The sequence below is a fragment of the Eptatretus burgeri genome, chromosome 2 (genome assembly GCF_056783735.1).
Source record: "Eptatretus burgeri isolate ZD-2024b chromosome 2, Ebu_testis_v1, whole genome shotgun sequence".
NCBI lineage: Eukaryota > Metazoa > Chordata > Myxini > Myxiniformes > Myxinidae > Eptatretus > Eptatretus burgeri.
In genome coordinates, this window is record NC_140962.1 from 114,352,003 (window position 1) to 114,368,414 (window position 16,412).

General features: G+C 51.1%; 1 protein-coding gene across 9 annotated transcripts in view; it reads left to right on the forward strand.

Moving 5' to 3' along the window:
• TRAPPC13 (trafficking protein particle complex subunit 13) overlaps positions 1–16,412 on the forward strand; it is a 95,633-nt gene that overhangs the window by 20,161 nt on the left and 59,060 nt on the right. For all 9 annotated transcript variants that reach the window (XM_085870820.1, XM_085870818.1, XM_085870822.1 and 6 more), the window contains 2 exons: positions 8,806–8,890; positions 13,738–13,868. In XM_085870820.1, coding sequence (XP_085726946.1) covers positions 8,806–8,890; positions 13,738–13,868 — 216 coding nt within the window. The remainder of the gene's footprint in view (positions 1–8,805; positions 8,891–13,737; positions 13,869–16,412) is intronic.

Here is a 16,412-nt window from a genome sequence, read left to right on the forward strand (position 1 = left end):
CAATGAACGAACTGGAGCCATTCCTGCAACACCTTGAAGCCACACGTTGCTTCAAGTCTGCTCAGATGACACTCAGGAGGAGGAAACTCTTCTGCTTCCCCCCTCCGACCGTGTCCCAATGACGCTCTCCTTTGCCTCAGTGTTTTCAACACAGACATTGCCTCCAACAAGCGGCCCTCGGAGGGATCACTTAAATCTCAACGAGGTCTTTTAGATAATGTCTCATCACACAGGCGCCATGTCTCTCATCACACAGGCGCCATGTCTCTCATCACACAGGCGCCATGTCTCTCATCACACAGGCGCCATGTCTCTCACCACACAGGCGCCATGTCTCTCACCACACAGGCGCCATGTCTCTCACCACACAGGCGCCATGTCTCTCACCACACAGGCGCCATGTCTCTCACCACACAGGCGCCATGTCTCTCCCACGCAGGCGCCATGTCTCTCCCACGCAGGCGCCATGTCTCTCCCACGCAGGCGCCATGTCTCTCCCACGCAGGCGCCATGTCTCTCCCACGCAGGCGCCATGTCTCTCCCACGCAGGCGCCATGTCTCTCCCACGCAGGCGCCATGTCTCTCCCACGCAGGCGCCATGTCTCTCCCACGCAGGCGCCATGTCTCTCCCACGCAGGCGCCATGTCTCTCCCACGCAGGCGCCATGTCTCTCCCACGCAGGCGCCATGTCTCTCCCACGCAGGCGCCATGTCTCTCCCACGCAGGCGCCATGTCTCTCCCACGCAGGCGCCATGTCTCTCCCACGCAGGCGCCATGTCTCTCCCACGCAGGCGCCATGTCTCTCCCACGCAGGCGCCATGTCTCTCCCACGCAGGCGCCATGTCTCTCCCACGCAGGCGCCATGTCTCTCCCACGCAGGCGCCATGTCTCTCCCACGCAGGCGCCATGTCTCTCCCACGCAGGCGCCATGTCTCTCCCACGCAGGCGCCATGTCTCTCCCACGCAGGCCCCATGTCTCTCCCACGCAGGCGCCATGTCTCTCCCACGCAGGCGCCATGTCTCTCCCACGCAGGCGCCATGTCTCTCCCACGCAGGCGCCATGTCTCTCCCACGCAGGCGCCATGTCTCTCCCACGCAGGCGCCATGTCTCTCCCACGCAGGCGCCATGTCTCTCCCACGCAGGCGCCATGTCTCTCCCACGCAGGCGCCATGTCTCTCCCACGCAGGCGCCATGTCTCTCCCACGCAGGCGCCATGTCTCTCCCACGCAGGCGCCATGTCTCTCCCACGCAGGCGCCATGTCTCTCCCACGCAGGCGCCATGTCTCTCCCACGCAGGCGCCATGTCTCTCCCACGCAGGCGCCATGTCTCTCCCACGCAGGCGCCATGTCTCTCCCACGCAGGCGCCATGTCTCTCCCACGCAGGCGCCATGTCTCTCCCACGCAGGCGCCATGTCTCTCCCACGCAGGCGCCATGTCTCTCCCACGCAGGCGCCATGTCTCTCCCACGCAGGCGCCATGTCTCTCCCACGCAGGCGCCATGTCTCTCCCACGCAGGCGCCATGTCTCTCCCACGCAGGCGCCATGTCTCTCCCACGCAGGCGCCATGTCTCTCCCACGCAGGCGCCATGTCTCTCCCACGCAGGCGCCATGTCTCTCCCACGCAGGCGCCATGTCTCTCCCACGCAGGCGCCATGTCTCTCCCACGCAGGCGCCATGTCTCTCCCACGCAGGCGCCATGTCTCTCCCACGCAGGCGCCATGTCTCTCCCACGCAGGCGCCATGTCTCTCCCACGCAGGCGCCATGTCTCTCCCACGCAGGCGCCATGTCTCTCCCACGCAGGCGCCATGTCTCTCCCACGCAGGCGCCATGTCTCTCCCACGCAGGCGCCATGTCTCTCCCACGCAGGCGCCATGTCTCTCCCACGCAGGCGCCATGTCTCTCCCACGCAGGCGCCATGTCTCTCCCACGCAGGCGCCATGTCTCTCCCACGCAGGCGCCATGTCTCTCCCACGCAGGCGCCATGTCTCTCCCACGCAGGCGCCATGTCTCTCCCACGCAGGCGCCATGTCTCTCCCACGCAGGCGCCATGTCTCTCCCACGCAGGCGCCATGTCTCTCCCACGCAGGCGCCATGTCTCTCCCACGCAGGCGCCATGTCTCTCCCACGCAGGCGCCATGTCTCTCCCACGCAGGCGCCATGTCTCTCCCACGCAGGCGCCATGTCTCTCCCACGCAGGCGCCATGTCTCTCCCACGCAGGCGCCATGTCTCTCCCACGCAGGCGCCATGTCTCTCCCACGCAGGCGCCATGTCTCTCCCACGCAGGCGCCATGTCTCTCCCACGCAGGCGCCATGTCTCTCCCACGCAGGCGCCATGTCTCTCCCACGCAGGCGCCATGTCTCTCCCACGCAGGCGCCATGTCTCTCCCACGCAGGCGCCATGTCTCTCCCACGCAGGCGCCATGTCTCTCCCACGCAGGCGCCATGTCTCTCCCACGCAGGCGCCATGTCTCTCCCACGCAGGCGCCATGTCTCTCCCACGCAGGCGCCATGTCTCTCCCACGCAGGCGCCATGTCTCTCCCACGCAGGCGCCATGTCTCTCCCACGCAGGCGCCATGTCTCTCCCACGCAGGCGCCATGTCTCTCCCACGCAGGCGCCATGTCTCTCCCACGCAGGCGCCATGTCTCTCCCACGCAGGCGCCATGTCTCTCCCACGCAGGCGCCATGTCTCTCCCACGCAGGCGCCATGTCTCTCCCACGCAGGCGCCATGTCTCTCCCACGCAGGCGCCATGTCTCTCCCACGCAGGCCCCATGTCTCTCCCACGCAGGCGCCATGTCTCTCCCACGCAGGCGCCATGTCTCTCCCACGCAGGCGCCATGTCTCTCCCACGCAGGCGCCATGTCTCTCCCACGCAGGCGCCATGTCTCTCCCACGCAGGCGCCATGTCTCTCCCACGCAGGCGCCATGTCTCTCCCACGCAGGCGCCATGTCTCTCCCACGCAGGCGCCATGTCTCTCCCACGCAGGCGCCATGTCTCTCCCACGCAGGCGCCATGTCTCTCCCACGCAGGCGCCATGTCTCTCCCACGCAGGCGCCATGTCTCTCCCACGCAGGCGCCATGTCTCTCCCACGCAGGCGCCATGTCTCTCCCACGCAGGCGCCATGTCTCTCCCACGCAGGCGCCATGTCTCTCCCACGCAGGCGCCATGTCTCTCCCACGCAGGCGCCATGTCTCTCCCACGCAGGCGCCATGTCTCTCCCACGCAGGCGCCATGTCTCTCCCACGCAGGCGCCATGTCTCTCCCACGCAGGCGCCATGTCTCTCCCACGCAGGCGCCATGTCTCTCCCACGCAGGCGCCATGTCTCTCCCACGCAGGCGCCATGTCTCTCCCACGCAGGCGCCATGTCTCTCCCACGCAGGCGCCATGTCTCTCCCACGCAGGCGCCATGTCTCTCCCACGCAGGCGCCATGTCTCTCCCACGCAGGCGCCATGTCTCTCCCACGCAGGCGCCATGTCTCTCCCACGCAGGCGCCATGTCTCTCCCACGCAGGCGCCATGTCTCTCCCACGCAGGCGCCATGTCTCTCCCACGCAGGCGCCATGTCTCTCCCACGCAGGCGCCATGTCTCTCCCACGCAGGCGCCATGTCTCTCCCACGCAGGCGCCATGTCTCTCCCACGCAGGCGCCATGTCTCTCCCACGCAGGCGCCATGTCTCTCCCACGCAGGCGCCATGTCTCTCCCACGCAGGCGCCATGTCTCTCCCACGCAGGCGCCATGTCTCTCCCACGCAGGCGCCATGTCTCTCCCACGCAGGCGCCATGTCTCTCCCACGCAGGCGCCATGTCTCTCCCACGCAGGCGCCATGTCTCTCCCACGCAGGCGCCATGTCTCTCCCACGCAGGCGCCATGTCTCTCCCACGCAGGCGCCATGTCTCTCCCACGCAGGCGCCATGTCTCTCCCACGCAGGCGCCATGTCTCTCCCACGCAGGCGCCATGTCTCTCCCACGCAGGCGCCATGTCTCTCCCACGCAGGCGCCATGTCTCTCCCACGCAGGCGCCATGTCTCTCCCACGCAGGCGCCATGTCTCTCCCACGCAGGCGCCATGTCTCTCCCACGCAGGCGCCATGTCTCTCCCACGCAGGCGCCATGTCTCTCCCACGCAGGCGCCATGTCTCTCCCACGCAGGCGCCATGTCTCTCCCACGCAGGCGCCATGTCTCTCCCACGCAGGCGCCATGTCTCTCCCACGCAGGCGCCATGTCTCTCCCACGCAGGCGCCATGTCTCTCCCACGCAGGCGCCATGTCTCTCCCACGCAGGCGCCATGTCTCTCCCACGCAGGCGCCATGTCTCTCCCACGCAGGCGCCATGTCTCTCCCACGCAGGCGCCATGTCTCTCCCACGCAGGCGCCATGTCTCTCCCACGCAGGCGCCATGTCTCTCCCACGCAGGCGCCATGTCTCTCCCACGCAGGCGCCATGTCTCTCCCACGCAGGCGCCATGTCTCTCCCACGCAGGCGCCATGTCTCTCCCACGCAGGCGCCATGTCTCTCCCACGCAGGCGCCATGTCTCTCCCACGCAGGCGCCATGTCTCTCCCACGCAGGCGCCATGTCTCTCCCACGCAGGCCCCATGTCTCTCCCCCGCAGGCGCCATGTCTCTCCCACGCAGGCGCCATGTCTCTCCCACGCAGGCGCCATGTCTCTCCCACGCAGGCGCCATGTCTCTCCCACGCAGGCGCCATGTCTCTCCCACGCAGGCGCCATGTCTCTCCCACGCAGGCGCCATGTCTCTCCCACGCAGGCGCCATGTCTCTCCCACGCAGGCGCCATGTCTCTCCCACGCAGGCGCCATGTCTCTCCCACGCAGGCGCCATGTCTCTCCCACGCAGGCGCCATGTCTCTCCCACGCAGGCGCCATGTCTCTCCCACGCAGGCGCCATGTCTCTCCCACGCAGGCGCCATGTCTCTCCCACGCAGGCGCCATGTCTCTCCCACGCAGGCGCCATGTCTCTCCCACGCAGGCGCCATGTCTCTCCCACGCAGGCGCCATGTCTCTCCCACGCAGGCGCCATGTCTCTCCCACGCAGGCGCCATGTCTCTCCCACGCAGGCGCCATGTCTCTCCCACGCAGGCGCCATGTCTCTCCCACGCAGGCGCCATGTCTCTCCCACGCAGGCGCCATGTCTCTCCCACGCAGGCGCCATGTCTCTCCCACGCAGGCGCCATGTCTCTCCCACGCAGGCGCCATGTCTCTCCCACGCAGGCGCCATGTCTCTCCCACGCAGGCGCCATGTCTCTCCCACGCAGGCGCCATGTCTCTCCCACGCAGGCGCCATGTCTCTCCCACGCAGGCGCCATGTCTCTCCCACGCAGGCGCCATGTCTCTCCCACGCAGGCGCCATGTCTCTCCCACGCAGGCGCCATGTCTCTCCCACGCAGGCGCCATGTCTCTCCCACGCAGGCGCCATGTCTCTCCCACGCAGGCGCCATGTCTCTCCCACGCAGGCGCCATGTCTCTCCCACGCAGGCGCCATGTCTCTCCCACGCAGGCGCCATGTCTCTCCCACGCAGGCGCCATGTCTCTCCCACGCAGGCGCCATGTCTCTCCCACGCAGGCGCCATGTCTCTCCCACGCAGGCGCCATGTCTCTCCCACGCAGGCGCCATGTCTCTCCCACGCAGGCGCCATGTCTCTCCCACGCAGGCGCCATGTCTCTCCCACGCAGGCGCCATGTCTCTCCCACGCAGGCGCCATGTCTCTCCCACGCAGGCGCCATGTCTCTCCCACGCAGGCGCCATGTCTCTCCCACGCAGGCGCCATGTCTCTCCCACGCAGGCGCCATGTCTCTCCCACGCAGGCGCCATGTCTCTCCCACGCAGGCGCCATGTCTCTCCCACGCAGGCGCCATGTCTCTCCCACGCAGGCGCCATGTCTCTCCCACGCAGGCGCCATGTCTCTCCCACGCAGGCGCCATGTCTCTCCCACGCAGGCGCCATGTCTCTCCCACGCAGGCGCCATGTCTCTCCCACGCAGGCGCCATGTCTCTCCCACGCAGGCGCCATGTCTCTCCCACGCAGGCGCCATGTCTCTCCCACGCAGGCGCCATGTCTCTCCCACGCAGGCGCCATGTCTCTCCCACGCAGGCGCCATGTCTCTCCCACGCAGGCGCCATGTCTCTCCCACGCAGGCCCCATGTCTCTCCCACGCAGGCGCCATGTCTCTCCCACGCAGGCGCCATGTCTCTCCCACGCAGGCGCCATGTCTCTCCCACGCAGGCGCCATGTCTCTCCCACGCAGGCGCCATGTCTCTCCCACGCAGGCGCCATGTCTCTCCCACGCAGGCGCCATGTCTCTCCCACGCAGGCGCCATGTCTCTCACCACGCAGGCGCCATGTCTCTCACCACGCAGGCGCCATGTCTCTCACCACGCAGGCGCCATGTCTCTCACCACGCAGGCGCCATGTCTCTCACCACGCAGGCGCCATGTCTCTCACCACGCAGGCGCCATGTCTCTCACCACGCAGGCGCCATGTCTCTCACCACGCAGGCGCCATGTCTCTCACCACGCAGGCCCCATGTCTCTCACCACGCAGGCGCCATGTCTCTCACCACGCAGGCGCCATGTCTCTCACCACGCAGGCGCCATGTCTCTCACCACGCAGGCGCCATGTCTCTCACCACGCAGGCGCCATGTCTCTCACCACGCAGGCGCCATGTCTCTCACCACGCAGGCGCCATGTCTCTCACCACGCAGGCCAGACATGCGTCCTCAATTCATTTTCCCGATTTTTTTTCCTCACTCCTCGCACTCGCCTTTCCGCCCGCCGCCACGGCTCTCACCTCTTCTTCTTCTTTACTCTACGTTTATTTATTCAAAATCCACACAGTACCATCGCAAGCGATAATGTGGAGACCTCGAAAAGAGAAGGTGAAGGAAGATCCTGCAGCAGAAGGATAGAAAAGAAAACAAGGAAGAAAGAAACCCATCTTTAGAGCCACAGCAACCTTGGCTAGGCCAATGCAATAACCTCCCGTGAAGTAGCAGTATATAGATAAGGAAGTGTGCTCCTGATCTCGAGGAAAAGAAAACAACAAGGTGTTCGAAGTCTCACAAATATGACTTGTGGATTAAAATAAGAGGCGTCCTCTTCTTGGATGCATGGGTGTGAAGGTGGTTCATTGAAATGAGAGGAGTTGAATAAGACAGTGATCAGCAGCAGTCTCTCTTTAATGCTGCAGCTGCAGTGAATGGTAGATGCCTGAAAAGAAGTCCCCTTCCCTTACAAGGAATTGCAATGCAGCAGGAGACCATTAGGCCCATCATGCTTGCACAACGGTTGCCAATCTATAGTTGTTTATCCATTCTATATCCTTTTAAAATACTGAATATCAAGCAAGGAAGAAGCACATACTATTTTTATAGTTTTTTTTCTATGACTCAGTCAGGATCTAGTTTGAACTTCTGACCCTCACTCCTTTCCCTCCAACCCCCACTCCCCAGACTCAGGGTGGATGCTCTTAACCATTACACCACTGAGTCTGGTGAAATAAATACTGCCCAAACAAGGACTTGAACCATGGATGGTCGGATTAAAACTCAAATGCTCCACCGAGTGAACTATCTGCGTTCAGTTCTGATCTTATTCCTTTATCAAAAGGGCATAGCAAAGCACAAGTAATGAGCTCAGGATATAAATTGAGATTGTGTGGTGTTATTATTGCTGTGCTTCTCTTTGGGCCTAGTTAAAAGGGGCACAGAGCAATCTAAGATGAATCAGGGTGGAGTTCTAGCGGTCTGGATAAATTGTGCCAATGGCTTTAGAGACAACTTGGTGTTGATTTCTGATGAAAACACATTTAACAGCTTTGTTTCCAAATGTGATAGGTTGTAGTACTATATGGGTGTTCCAAAAAGACCTGGGCAGCTTTAGTTAATATATTTAGAACCACAAATGATTTAACGATACCCTTTGGTTTATATGATACGGAAACTCATAAAGTTTTGTGCACACCATCAATACACTTCAATGTGAGCTCCGTTTGTCACGTGCAGGACATCACGGCGGTACATGAGTTATTGCCATGTTTGGCTCAACATGTTTGCATTTTTTTTTTTGTGGAGGATACAGTGACCTCAACAATTTACATGAACATGTGGGAAAGATTTGCTCTCTCAGATTGAAGACCTGAAACTTCATATCATTTTTAAACAGGACGGCATTCCCCCTCATTAGGCCTTAGTTGTTTGAGCCATCCTGAATGAAGAATTTCCAGGTCGCTGGATTGGCCAAGACGGACCAACCGCCTGGTCCTCACAATCAGACATAACCCCACTTGATTTTTTTTTCTGTGCGGTTTTATCAAAGATGTTGTCTACAATACCAAGGTGGCAAACCTGTAGGATCTTTGTTCTTGGATCACAGCTGATGGCACACTGGTGCACGCAAACATGCGGAGCCGAACATGGCAAGAACTTGTGTACCGCCGTGATGCCATGCACATGACAAACCCAGCTCACATTGAAGTGTATTGATGGTGTGCATGGAACTTTATGAGTTTCCATATCATAAAAACCAAAGGGTATTGTATCATTTGTGTTTCTAAATATATTAACAAACAGTTGTCTGGATCTTTTTGGAACACCCTATATTTTCCAGGATTAATTTTTTTTAGATTTTATTTGATTTCATTTTTGCCCTTTGGGTGGAAGTGAAGAAGGGGCATGAGGCAGTTTTCTCAGTATTTCCAGCAGTGACGTCAGTTTTATTCACAAGAATTGCCAAGGATTCCGAGGTAGCGTTAAAAATTTGTTTTCCAAAACTTATTTTTACAGAAATATTTTCCTGGGCGAGACATTTTCTAGCTACATCAGTGTTCACAATGACAGCAGCCAGCTCGTACGTGAAATTGCCATCAAGGTAAATCTTTTTATTTTTTCTCTGTTATTGATGATTATTTTTGGTCTTTATCTGATCTGATTCCAAGAGTTAAAAGGAAAGTAAACAGAGCAAAAGTATGTGCTGATTTAGACAAAGTATGAAGAGTTATTTTAAAATGTGATAAATGCCAATTCCATGTTTTGTGAATATATGATAGGAGGATTATCTAAAAGTATGTGCGTGTGTGTCATATAATTTATTTATCTACAAAATGTTATATATGCCATGTCATTTCACACAGAAAAAGCTGCTTTTGTTTCACAATGCAATATTTGACAACACAACGGAGATATCTAGGACTGTCCAAGTCAAATTGGCTAATTTGCCCATTTTTATTTGCTACGTTTATAGATAAGTGAGTTTGGAGTATTCAGACAAATCCAGATCAACTAAGGTAGTTAGCAAAACTGTGCGTAAGAAGAATAGAGGTGTTAATTCCTCCCTGACACTCACAAGCATCACGAGCTGTACTTCCAGGGTCATGAATATTAATTAGCAGTTTTGTACATATTCTTTACTTTGTGGGACAACCTTTTGGATAAATTCGGAATGTAAACAGTTTTTCAACATGTTTGTTATCATATAGAGGTACAGTATTTAAAACGCGCTGCAGAATCTATCGACTGGCTCATAGAACATTACGTTTTGTGGCAGTTCATGTCTCCTTAATAAACATGAACACCGAACACATTTTAATCCATGAAAGAGCTTAATTACTGAGCACTGTTTTAAATTAGCAATTATACAATTTATTTCAGAAAATATTGCACTTTGCAATTTTTTTTTTCATTTATGGTTTTGATTTATGGTTTATCAGAGGCAAGGTCCTTTATTCAATATAAGAATATACTATTCATTGTCTTAAACCAAAGATAAGTCGAGGCCCAGATGTTCGCGAAAAAAGTATCGACTTGTACGCCAAAAAAAATGCAGTATTTTTGTAATCGCACTCTTCCTATATTGATTTGACATGAGATTTTGTGTTCTGGTATTTAAAGGACTCATGTGACAAGGTCATGCTCACTTGATATGGATGTAGTTTCTTCATGTAGGCTTGTGGTAATTAATGCCAGGTGCATTGTTCCACAAATCCATCCAATTCAAAAATGAAAAAAAAAAAACCAGAGGATGAAATTGTTTGTATTGTCACATGACCAGGGGTCAGGTGCTTGTTTAGCATCTTGAATGCTAAGTCATGCACTGAGGAGGTGTGTCAAAGCCCTGATCATTGAGCTGATTGGATATCTTGGATAGCCAAACATTATACCAAACAGAACAACAATGGAGGTGCTGATCGATGCTAACTGCCATGGGAAGCAAAAAGCGAAGCTGATGTTTCGGGCGTTAACCATTTGTCTGAGCAAAAAAGAAAATAAAAAAGCGTTTTCTTTTTTAATTTTTATTTATTTATTTATTTCTGCTAAGTTGCACTTTAATATAAATATATAATCCCATGATGTATTTTGGGGATGCTCAGCATTCTCTTTCTTCCATTTTTAAATGGCCTTTTTCTTCCTTTAAATGCATTTGCCTATCCCATGACTTGCACACTGCACTTTAGCCTCTGGTTGTACTCCTTCAGCTGCTGCATATGAATAATTTTTCACTGCATAATAATCCTGAATATGAATAATTGTACAATGTGCATGAGGCTGGCAGGATGGCCTTCAGGTACGTACACTCACTTCTAAGCCGTCTAGCATGGGTTTAAATCTAAACCCAGCTCGAAACTGTCATCCCAGTGGTCCACAAGCAGTTTGATTCATCAATGTGTGTGCCACCACTCGGATGGACGTTAAATGGATGTCTCGTCTGCCGGCATTAGTCGGTGAACGTTAAAGATCCCATGGCGTCCGTCGCGAAGAGTAGGCAAGTTATCGCCCGCACCATGGCCAAATTCCTGCAACAACCTTAGTCAATCATCATGCCTAAACAGACAGTTCGTGAAAGCCTTTCCCCTGGCCAACCAAACAAGAATGTGGGAATGATTGTGGCCGTTAAAGAATAATAATAACTAGCTGAAACCCCGTCACAGACGGATTCCGTTCATTCAACCACCCTCACCAGCTCACACACACTCGAGGGACATGGACTGGACAGGGTGTGCTTGCCCCCGCCTACTCATCCCCCACCCCATTCAATCTGCTTACCTCTGCCCAAAAAATGTAATTACCCCAGCCCCGCCTCTTCACTCCCCACCCCCCCATCTTTTGATTCCCCGCCCCACTTGCCCCGGTCCCCCACCCCCTTGTCCACCCCCTCACACTCAACTCCGCCTCATTCAACCCAGCCCCCGCCCAATTTCCCCCTGTCTCCCCCTTTCAATTTGCTTACCTTGCCCCCCGCCTCTTCACTCCCTGCCCCCTCCTCTTCACTCCCTGCCCCCGCCTCTTCACTCCTCGCCCCCATCTCAACGAAAAGTGTTTATTCTGCTTCAGAGTTGAAAGTTGACTATTGCCACTATGCGCGATCCACTCTTACAGGTACGAAGTTTCTTTCAGTCCAGGTCACAGTACCGAGAAAAACGTGACGTGACCGCGAGGAGGAGCACAACCTTGGTCCTTCAGTATTAATAGATAGAAGATAGAAGATAGAAGATACAGTAGACGCCACTTTATAAATCCACGGTTATAAAATCCAGCCGCTGATTGTGACCAAAATGAGTTGGAACGGAATTTTACATAGAGAAATCCACCTGCTTGGCACGTGCAAGGTCCCAACCTAAGCATGATGTAGTATGCGCTGCCGCAGAGTGAAAAAAAAAACCCAACAACAACAGCAACTGGTGACGGACTTCGAATCCCGCCGCCGCTCGAATCCCTCCGACCCCGAATCCCAATAGCCAAGGGAAGAAAGCGACGATGAACCCGAGCCGATGCCAACAGCGGCAGAGATGCGGACGGCACTCGCCAAATTGGACAGGGGACTGCAGCTCTCAGGTTTTGCCCATTCCAATTTCCGCCACGTGATGGATTCAATAAAGGAACATTTGCGCAAAACCTTCCCTCCCAAGCAAGCGACCTTGGAGAGATTCTTTTGAACAATCCCCTTGTCACTGTTTGATAAGTCAATGTTTTTGTAGCATAAAGCAGTGTTTAACGACATTCGCTTTTTGTCTTATCTATCCAGTAGGTGGCTGAAAATAGGTTCTCCGCTTAATAAATCCAAACGGCGTGGTCCCATGGTGGATTTATAAAGCGGCGTCTACTGTACAATGTTTCTTGTAACATTTTTTGTCAAATTCACATTCTGAGGTAGTCACCATGTGCAGAAGAGGATTTTACATTGAGGACGCTATTTTCGAGGAGTGGAATTGGTAATTACACCTCTAAGCAGTAATTTTCTGACGACGGACGTAATGGCGTCAGCGAATAACCGATGATGTCATGATGTCATGACGTCCTGACGCCTCTCAGCGGTGACGTCACACGTCGCCATGTAAACCAATGTAAAACGAAGTGTTTATTCTGCTTCAGAGTTGAAGTTTGACAATTGCCACTATGTGCGATGCATTCTTACAGGTACGAAGTTTTTTTCAGTCCAGGTCACAGTACCGAGAAAAAGGTGACGCGACCGCTAGGAGGAGCACAAAATTGGTCCTTCAGTATTAATATATAGATATTTGTATCATTTACATATAATGTTGAGTTGTTAATTTGTCCCGCACACGCACAATTGTAACCCCTCGTGCCCATATAATCATTGATATTGCACACTTCAGACTTGGAAAATTTTATTATTACATGAATGAGGCATTTATGTCCTGGAACCGTTGAGATGTATTTATCGTTTTGACCTCATGTCCCGACTGTAAGAGTTATTTCAAAAGGTAGAAACAAACATAGCTGCATTTGGAAAATTTAAGTCAGTTTAATTTTATTTTCTTCTTCACAGATAACAAAGTTGAATGACTTTGTGCAAGATGTCCCTTTTTGATACTTTTCTGAGGGTATTCCCAAAATTACTGCAACGCCGCCTACATAATGGACGATACCATGATAAACTCTATACACATCACGTTAATTTTCATATTCTCCATCCTTTTCGGTGCACTTCATTCACCAGTCAACCGCATCTTTGGGATCGGCACAGAAGCCTTCCTTCTGATGCAATAACGGATGCCGTCTGAAGTTATTCAGCGGATGCAAAATGTATCTTCCGAAGCTCGTTTTTCATTTGAGAAAAGTGTTTCAGAATGATTGACAAAATGTGTAGGTAGATTTCTTCTTGGACAGTCATAGATTTCTTCTGCATCACCATGAATTTAACGAGTTCAGATGTCTTCTTTACTGTAGCTTTCTGCCACGGCCACATCCATCATGCTAGATGCCATTAAAAAAAAATCATTTATTAATCCAAACCGTGAGAAATCCGACACTTGAGAATTATAGCAATACAACAATGAGAAGGTCTACACATCATTTTGCGTTCACGTCAAACTTTTAAAAAGTTATAAGCATTGTCATCATTTCGTATGCAGCATGTGGCTGCTGGTTGCATCATTGCAAGGAGGGCTTTGCCACTGATGCAGTGCCCCCTGTTTCCAGTAATCTGGTACTCATTTTGCCGACCTCGGAAGGATGACCGGCTGAGTCAATCCATCTGGTGCTTACGGCATGACAGGCTCAAACTCAAGACCCTAAGATCTTAATCCAGCCACTGTAACCGTTTAGGCAACACCAGGTTAACAAGCCTGATGACAGAATCTTTGGGAGACACCTTGTATACCATGCATTTGTACTACTGCAAGACTGATGTTAAATTGCTTGTTTCATTGCTGAGGCACTCTTGGTTTAGTTAATTTGCCCTCACCTTACTGTCATTAGGCAGACCTGCAGACCAGCAGTCAGAGGCTGAACCTTTCTGGTGGCACCAGTATGCCAGTACATGAGCTTCCTCCAAGCTGCTGCATTGATGATGTCATTCACCATGAGGTCAAAGAGCTGGGCACGCACATGTGAGTGGGATGGTTAATGTAACTGCAGGTGATTTAACTGGTTGAGGATGATGGTATTCAATGAGAGCACAGATAAATATAAAACTCTTCTGAGCTACACCATCAATGATTGTTAAATCAATAAATTGCTTCTTTTTTAACAATGGCTGTCTTTCGTAACTGAAGATTGTTGGTCACATTTTGCATGCAAACACCTGGGTACGTTGATTTGTATAAAGTGTAGGAGTAGTTTTCTGCACTGCAACCACACTTTTATGGAGCAGGCATTGTAACTTGGTGTCAAGGAATACCCCAGAAGATTAAACCACTTGTTATCTTCACTGGCAGAACCAGAACCTGGGAAAGGGATCCATCAATATGCCTGGTGTTGGCTTAATGGTTAGGGTGGTGGGCTTGGGATCCAAGGATCCTGAGTTCAAATCCCCCTCAGCTGTTGAATTGATACCAGGTGGTGTTGACTCTGCCTGTCATCCTTCTGAGGTCGGTAAAATGATTGCCAGCTTGCTGGTATCCTGTGTCAGAGTGGCGACCCGTCCAGGATTGTGCCCAATAGCCAAGGAGACAGCTTAGGCAGCACCAACGCTCTGCACAGAGTATCAGTATGGTCCCATACAGGATCCATCAATTGGCTAAATTGATCAATCAATTTCTTATATAAGCAGAGTACCTACCCTATGGGTGACGTTGTTCCAAGCATGCAACACGTTTTTCTGACACGTACATTTATTTGGGTAGTGTATAGGCAACTGGCAGCTATGTATAGGCAGAATAAATAACCCGGGTTACGTGCATGAAGCAAAAATATACCTACTGCTTATAATTCATGCTGATCCTTTGTCACAAGTCTGGATGTAATCGGCCCAAAACTGTAGGAGAAGTGAGCACGTGCACACACACACACACACACACACACACACACACACACACACACACCCACCCACACACACACACACACACACACACACACACACACACACACACACACACACACACACACACACACACACACACACACACACGTAGGGTGAATATACTGATTCTGGCTCACTTTTCCCCATGTAAATGAATGGGGGATTTTCAGCGATTCATTTTTTCCCCCTAAAAAGTAAACCCCCTTTTTATCCCAAGGTATATTTATTTGTCTCCCCTTTTAACCTCGGGACACTTTTTTTCAAATAAGATAAAGATTTGTTCATGTCGTAAAGTAGTAATGTGATTTGTTAAAGGTGATTCTAAAGAAATATCTGAAACATGTAAGCCGAGGGACACTTTTTTTTTTTTAAATAACCAATGCATATTGTTTAGCTCACTCATTGAACCTATAAAGATTTGTTCATTCTTGAATTCCTTCAATAGTTTAAAAATTCTTTGCACAATAATCCCCATCTAAAATATTTAAAAACAAAACATTTGAATCTTTATATTTTTTTAAGATACCCCTTTTGTGCCATTACGAAATAATAAACTTCTCTTGATGCTCTTGTTTGACCACCTCCTGAGCCACATATCATTTTGAAATTATAGTAAATTGTTTTTTCATTGTTCAATTGATAACCATCAGTTTTCAGTCCATTCAAGGATATTTATTTTTTCTTTACATCCTCTAACTTGCTAGTTTTTAAATTGATTCGCTTATTTGTTTTATTTACCTTTGTTTTAGTTATTTTTTCAATAAGACATTTGATATTTTTCACATTCATTATGCTTTCCATTTATATACCAAGACTGAGATTTTCTCCACTCTTTAGTTTGATTAATACTTGGTTTGACCATTTATATATTGTGAAAAAACGCGGCGGTAGCCCTTAAAAAACCCTAACCCATCTTCCCATCGTTAAAACACAATCTATTCGATACACTCTATCATACAATATCCATATGGAACACAATCTATTCCATGATCTAAAATAAATCTCTTATCATCAAAGGCTCCTAATGCCTTTTTATTTACTTCTTCACTATATATGTTATGTTTATAACTTCTTGTTGTATTCATTTTCCTATATTCTTCTTTCTTATTCATCAAACAATTATAATAATTTCTAAAAGTTATGGATTTCTTTATTACATATTTCTGTATTCCCTTTAACCTCTTATCAATCTGATCACCATACTTATAAGCATATGCCTTTGCTCTCAATCCAATAAACTCACTCATTACTTTTCCACCCAACTCATCCTTAAACTTACCAATAACCTTTCCATTCTTTTTGGAAAATAACTCGCTCTTCTTAATAAAATTACTTGTATCATATACTCCAATATTTTTCTTCATATCTTTATAAACATCAGTTTTTATATCTAGAATAAAACTATCAGTGTCCATATACAACAATGAAACATTTTCACCATACTCTTTCTTTAAGCCATTATACAAATAATCATACATCAATATCTTTGAAAAATCAAGAACTGCTGTTCCAATATAAATTGGTTTATCCATTAAAATACTTTCCTTTTCCATATGAATAGCAGAAAAGTTCTCTGAAAAAACCTCTTCTCTCTTAAAACTTGGTTTATTTATCAATCTAGTAGCTTCTTTCC